At 47.1% G+C, this 7146-nt stretch overlaps 1 protein-coding gene across 2 annotated transcripts in view; it reads right to left on the reverse strand.

Annotated features, from left to right (window-relative positions):
- Positions 1 to 152: 152 nt before the first annotated feature.
- traf3 (TNF receptor-associated factor 3) overlaps positions 153 to 7146 on the reverse strand; it is a 16285-nt gene continuing 9291 nt past the window's right edge. The window contains exons 5-11 of one of the 2 annotated variants that reach the window (XM_048227357.1): positions 6594 to 6758; positions 5948 to 6028; positions 5539 to 5613; positions 3682 to 3774; positions 3063 to 3203; positions 2425 to 2599; positions 153 to 2010 (exon numbers count right to left, since the gene is read on the reverse strand). In XM_048227357.1, coding sequence (XP_048083314.1) covers positions 1439 to 2010; positions 2425 to 2599; positions 3063 to 3203; positions 3682 to 3774; positions 5539 to 5613; positions 5948 to 6028; positions 6594 to 6758 — 1302 coding nt within the window. In that variant the 3' untranslated portion in view covers positions 153 to 1438. The remainder of the gene's footprint in view (positions 2011 to 2424; positions 2600 to 3062; positions 3204 to 3681; positions 3775 to 5538; positions 5614 to 5947; positions 6029 to 6593; positions 6759 to 7146) is intronic. The other variant, XM_048227358.1, reaches the window with a different exon arrangement.

A 7146-nucleotide genomic window follows, 5' to 3' on the forward strand; every position in this document is an offset into this window, starting at 1 on the left:
AACAGATATAAATGGATGCACAAGTGTTGTGGACTCAAGTATAAATAGAAAATAATGGTAAGAGAGCATACATGTTAAAATGTAACTGAACAGAGAGGAGCATACATGTAAAAATGTAACTGAACGGAGAGGTTATCACACAAAAGAGGCTGTTTGTATTTCAAAACATTTTAATGTGTTACACATTCAAACATAAATTGTGCAAATAATATTTCCCACCATGAGATAAAACTTTCTGTAACTTGATGTTCATTCGCATGGCTGGAATCAGAGGCAAATAATTATTTCGGTGTATAAACAATATGGAGATTCCGATGCACAGCATCCATGAGATTTCAACATTACCATAATAATGAGTGTGGGTAGTAGGATAGCAGTATGCCGAGGCCAGTCTACACAGGCCTGCATAAATCTGCTAAGTTGTAATGAGTCTGTAATGATTCTGCACAAAAGTCTTTTGAAGAAAAAAAACAAAAAAAAACGGATTGACTTTGCTGAGCGAGGGGTGGAATCAGATCAGTGAGTCTTCTCCGTTTGTCATGCACAACCAGACATCTATAGGACACCTACTGAACACGACAAACCACCCCAGGCAGCCACCCCCTCCGCAGTACACCCCACCCCCACCCCTTGCCCGACGGCCCATCTACAGCTGATCAAACACCACGGTCACAACATCTACCACTGAACATCAGCACTCCACTGCACCACTGGAACACGACGACTACGATCCATCATCACAAAACTGCCGGCTACGATTCCGCAGCGTCCGGCAACCGTCCCGGCCGGCCACCCGCCCGCCCACAGTCGCATAGCAACACCACAGCTAAACACAGCTAAAGTCCGCGTCCACATATAGAAGTTTCTCATTAGTATGCATCTGAAGCTGATATTTAAGACTAATACATGTGATACCAAGAGCCTGGCACGACAGAGGCATCGAGCTAGGAGACATCAAGCCAACGCGCCATCAGCCAATCATACGGTTCTCCATCTCTGAACAATCTCTCCAATGTGTTCTCCAGCACTAAAGCAGGTTGTTTTCTTTACCTGGAAGCTAATGGCGACTAAACCATCAGCTCCATGTACACACACTCTCATATAGAAGTGCGCAATATGCGCAGACAAATCACACTCAGACGCAAATATTCTTTAGATTAAGGAGTCTCCACATTTCGCCCCTGTCAATTCACACACCTGCCGCAAGACCTTCATCAATCAACATGCCTCAGCTCACGTCCATGCTCTCCTTTTACCGCTCGTTCTTTTGCCTCACTGCATTTCCCTGTGTCGACCCAGCATAAGGCTCGCGCTCTCTCCTTTGCTGTTTAGTGGACACGTGTTTCGTTTTAAAGAGGGGTTTCCCGCCGCTCTAATCCCAGCTTTCCGTGGAAAGTGGGGAGGGGGAGTACGTTTGACGCAGACCCCCCCCCGTAGCTCAGGGGTCGGGCAGGTCGGAGGTGTCCACGGTGACCTTGATGAAGATGGTGTCATCCTTGATGTAGGTGCCGCCCTCGAGCACGGGCTGCGAGACGAAGAGCGGGCAGCCCGAGGCGATGTTCATCTCAGCCGTGGGCCGTCGGAAGCTGCTGCTGTTGGGGTCGGGCTTGAAGGCATCGCCCAGGTGCTTGCGCGCCGGGCCCTGGTCCATGAGCATCAGGGTCACCTTCTGCTTGAAGGGCCACGGCAGCAGTGCGTCGTACTCGCCGCGCATCACCACGAAGAAGAGCGACAGGTGCGTGCCCTTGCCCATGCCGTCGCCGTTCAGGTAGACGCGGGCGCACATCTTGTACCCAAAGTACCCCGTGTAGAAGGGCTGGCTGTAGAGCGAGAGCGTCTTGGAGGCCACCGCCTCTTGCTTGCGCCGCTTGTAGTCGCGGATCTTCCAGATGAGCGTGCCGTTGTAGCTGGCCGTTTCCAGCACCTGGAAGCGTAGGTCCATGTCGGCCAGTCGCACCTCGTGTACTGATAGCATGTCGTCATGACGCGACACCTGTGTCTCCAGGGAGCCTACAGAGACAAACATGGAAAGGAAGTCAAGTTTATTTATGTCACAGCTTTCACAGACAAGTGTCACAAAGTGCTTTACAGGAAATTGAAAATTGAACAGGCAAGACAGTATATAACACACAAGACAGTATATGCAAGAGACAGTTAACGCAGACGCAATCTATAAAATCCACAAGATAAAGTTTTTGAACAAGGGATGATTCAGTGGAAGCTTTAAAACACCCATTCATTTCCTTCCATATGTTTGATTTGGGTGAAGAGGTGGAGTAGAGAAGGTAAACATACAATAGTACATACTGATGCAATGTTGGTCCGTGTGTGTGTGTGTTTAGTGTGTTCTAGTGTGTAACACACTGATTAATGCAAGTGTACGTGGGTCCGTGTGTGTGTGTGTGTCCATGTGTGCAGACTGACCTAGCGTGTGTGTCCCGGAGCCGGCAGTCCCACGTGCCAGCTCCAGGCTGTTGACACGGTTACGGATGGCCTCAAAGGAGGTCCGGAGAGTCTCCACCTCGTCCCGCACCGCCCGCAAAGTCCGCATTTCAATCTCCACCTCCAGCAGCTTCTCGGTTTGGCTGCTCATCAGCTTCTGCAAAGGCGCGCGCACATGCACACACACACACGCAAAAACACACAAACAGAAGGTAAGGCCTACTGTATGCACACACCACCATCCTGAACAAGTTAGGCAAGTAAGGCATTCTGGGTTTTCCACACATAGGATTAAACTTGTACGGGCCACCTAGAAACACAAGCAACCGTCTATGTTTAAATAGCGATCTATTTAAACTTTTCTGTCCTAGTTCACATTCTATTATTCGTCTGCCATCTGTAATCCATCATCATCATCATGTTTACACTAGTAGCAGCAGTAGCAGCTTTCCAACACCCCACCCTCACTTGGCTCATGGGCCAGATCTCTTCATTGTTCTTGTGTGTCCAGAGTGCTAGACAGCAATGCTTAAGTTACCTGTGCACCTTTTTACATTTTATACTATCAATCATATATTAAACAAAAATTATTTCTCTCTCTCTTTCCCTCACACACACACCTGCATGGCGGTTAACTTCTGTTCAAGCTGTCGGTACTTCTCCCGCATGTCTTCGTATTGCGCCTCCAGCTCTGTGATGCGGGTGTTGAGGCCAGGCAGGACCTTATACCTCTCCTGGAGCTCCCCTTTCACATCCTCCACCTGAACAAACGAGTAGGGACACAGCCATCTCAACACCCAAACCAGCACAGGACACATTTGCCTCAACTCAGAAAGACATATACTGTACAAATCACACACAAGACACATACACCCCAGAACACAAAGACACATCAAATCCAGAACAGAAAGACATCCATACACAACACAAGGACACATCCAGCCCACAACACAAAGACACATCCAGCCCACAACACAAAGACACATCCAGCCAAGAACACAAAGACACATCCACCACGGAACAGACACATCCACCACGTAACAGACAGATCAATCAATCTATTAGCCCCCCAACACATCCTGTGTAATGTTGCAGACAAGTAGGCATTCAATATGCAACCAAATTCAGTGCCCATTCAATCAATTTTCCAGTAACTAGATGGATGGGTTAGAGGATTTCTATGGTCTGAAAAGCTCACTGTGCACGGGATGAGATCACTTCTGAGGGTTGGAGGCTTACCTTGGCTTCTAGTGTAGTGTTCCTGGCGACCATCATCCGCAGGTGTTCGGAGGCCAAGCTGGACTCGTGTTCTCTCATGTCCTGGTTCAAACCCTGAAGAACAGACAGAGGAAGGTTTCTTTGACAGGCCCAGAGACAGATGCCAAGTGTGCCATTCACAAACCCAAATTAAATCCTTAAAAACACGCAAGGACATACACTCAGAAACATACGTACACTCATAGAAATCATACTAAGGGCCAAGGACCGGTTTCCCATACATAGGTTAAGCCCAGTCCTAAATGTAAAGAGAACCTCTTCCATTGAAAAAAAAAAAGCTTGTCTCGTCTACAACTAGGCTTAATCCATCCATGCACAGGGATAGCAGACCAATTGAGTACGCCAAACCATGTGATCAAAACGTAAGGCATTATGGGGCTAAAGGACAGCAAGGCCACCAAAACATTCAATGCGTAGCTTTTCACTTCTGCCCTAACTACCCACAATACTTAGATCAAGTTAAATCACGGCCATTACGTCACATTAGTGAACTCAATATCCTGCCATGGGGTTGTTTAGTGTTGTCTGGATTTCATCACATTAATTAGTGTCTTTGTTGTGGATACATCAGACTTCTTGCACGTCTGTTTAATGTCTTGAACGGTTTCAGTTCCACTCCTGCAAACCAATGTGAGAAATACTGTAAATTTCTCTTGGCTCCTAGTCGACATAGCACCACCACCCTGGTTTGCGTTTTTTTTTCTTGAGCTTTTACCATAATAACCCCAGTGCTTATCGGACATGCCCTGCCGTGTTGTCTGACCTGAGATACGAGAAATGAGGGGCATGTGACATAATTGACAAATGTGGAGGGGATGTGGCTGAAGTGTGGTCAGAGCGAGAGAGCTGCAGCACCGCATCTGTCCACATGGGAGCGATGTGACGGTGCTGGATGAAACTGCCTGTCTAGGGATCACTTAGCCAGCCTTGTCACAACTCTATATTCTTGATATACCCTTCCCTGGACTGTTGACTCAGAATAAGGTGTTACAGCTCTTCATGGAGATAATAAGAGTTCTTTGGTTTTGTTTTGCAGACAGAATGAAACCATGGGGATGTTCTGGTAACTTAGCCAGACTTGTCACTAATCCACATTCCTGGATTCAAGATTCTGGCAAAATGTGTTGTTATTGGCACTCCACAGCCAATCAAATGATACTCCTCCCTTCTGTGTCCCTGAAGCAATGGGCTGTTGATGGGCTTTAGTGGGATACAGCTCAATCCAAGCCACTTTGTTTCCCATTTGGAAAGCTAGGACTGCGTACAACAAACATCAGTGTTTATGTTTGTTTCTGTGCGTACACAGAGTGGGCAGCTGGAGGTCTGCAAGGGTCAAACACTGAATGTGACCATAAGTGGGCATTCTACATTATTCCGTTTCCGTTTCAATCCAAACTCTCTCATCAATACTAACACCTGTGTGTTCAAGCCCTCGAGACGGAGCGGTTTGAAAACGATGCTGGCCAAGTTCAGATCGAAAACTCCCGCTGTGGAGTTTAAATGTGGACAGGGAAATCCGCAAATATTTACGATAATACACGCGTAATCTTCCCGTCACCTTCCCCGATTGGTCTTTCTCCTATCACATGACCCTTTCACGGAAGAAAACAATGTGAAATCAGCTGTGCATTTCCCCTGACTACCGGCAATACTGACATGCATTACGAACTACAATCTTGAGTTACCATGCTATCTTTGCTGGCAGCTGTTGTTCTGTTCAATTCTGTGTGCGGGATTAGAGATGCGGACTACACCTTTAAGGGACGTGTGTCTCACTAGATGCGAGTAATGTGTGGGTGAGTTAGAGGTGGCAGTAACCTTAAAAGTGCATCCAAGTCGGGAGAAGGGGCAGCAGACCTGAGCCATGGGGCAGTCATGCTGGTGGCTGGGAAGCTGGAGGGGGGGAAGAGGGAGATAGAAAGAGAGAGAGAGAGAGAGAGAGAGAGAGAGAGAGAGAGAGAGAGAGAGAGAGAGAGAGAGAGAGAGAGAGAGGGGAGAGTTATCAAGGGGATGTGTGTGTGTCAGAGAAAGATAGACAGAAAGTGACCGAGAGAGAGAGAGAGGGAGGGAGAGAGAGAATGAGAGACTTATTAGAATCCTTCATGTGATAGGGGCACAGTGCTCTTTGGGCCCAGATGATAAAAAGGCACAGATGGTCAAGCATGGTCTCTCACACAAACACACACAGACACACACACAGCAGCACACAGACACCACTGGGCTTTACCTCGCTTCTGAGAATGGAGGGAAAGGAGCAGTGATTGGGACAGGACACTGGGAAAGCAGGACACACTGTCTCTTTGTGTTTCTGTCAGAAGGGAAGCGTCACACACAGACAAACACACACATATTTACACACATACAAACACAGACAAAACACGCTTTCAGTTAGAGTGTGTGAATGTGTGTGTGTTTTCAGCTAACAGAAAGTGAAACTCAAACAGCTGAGGTCCAAAAAACCCCTTGATTCCCAGAGAATAGCATTATAGCTTGAGAGTCCAAGAATTCACCGGAAAAATCCCCCGAATGAGGAAATGAGCTCTGATTATCTGCGTTATCAAAATGTGCTGCGCACATTTGAGTAAGTGCGCACACGCACACACACACACACACGTGTGTAAAGATCATATGATTGATATTGAACAGCAAGGATGCAAGAAATGCATGCACATGCTCACACACACACACGCACACACACACACACACACACACACACACACGTCCTTTAGCCACAACAATGGGCAAACATTAAGATACACACTTGTGACATAAGGAATTGCACAGAATTATTCCCCTCAAATGTATGCATTTTCCACATACACACACTCAAGACCAACTACTCTCTTCACTTCAAACATACAAACCACACACACCTGTAGTTCGGTCAGTGCCATTTTGTGTTTGCAGAACTCGCAAGAGGTCTCCCGGTATTTGCATTTCCAGCTGAGGTGGTCCGGTATGTCCTTCCGCATCATACGTTCCTGGCACTTCCCCAGTGGACATGGCACCTCATAGTATGGACACACGTTCAGATGATCCTACAAACACACACACACAACACATTTTTATTGTGTGGGAGATCATGAGACCGTAATAACAGAACACACACCTCACCCTCAAGAGCAGCTGCATGCTCCCACACATGTGTGGACACACACACACACACACACTGTTAACACCTCCTACCATCATCACTGTAACAAAAAGCCAACAATAGGTTAAGTGTTATTATACACCAAATGACGAATGACACAATAGATTTGGTTTCTCCAAGCACCACGCCACACACACACACACACACACACACACACACTTCACAGAGAAAGTTTCCTTTGCCAGTAATTTAGCTTTCCACACACATTCAGACCATCCACACAACCACACACACACTCTCTCTCTCACACACACACACTTATTTTAAGGTGT

Source organism: Alosa alosa, chromosome 19, assembly GCF_017589495.1.
Source record: "Alosa alosa isolate M-15738 ecotype Scorff River chromosome 19, AALO_Geno_1.1, whole genome shotgun sequence".
NCBI classification, from domain to species: domain Eukaryota; kingdom Metazoa; phylum Chordata; class Actinopteri; order Clupeiformes; family Clupeidae; genus Alosa; species Alosa alosa.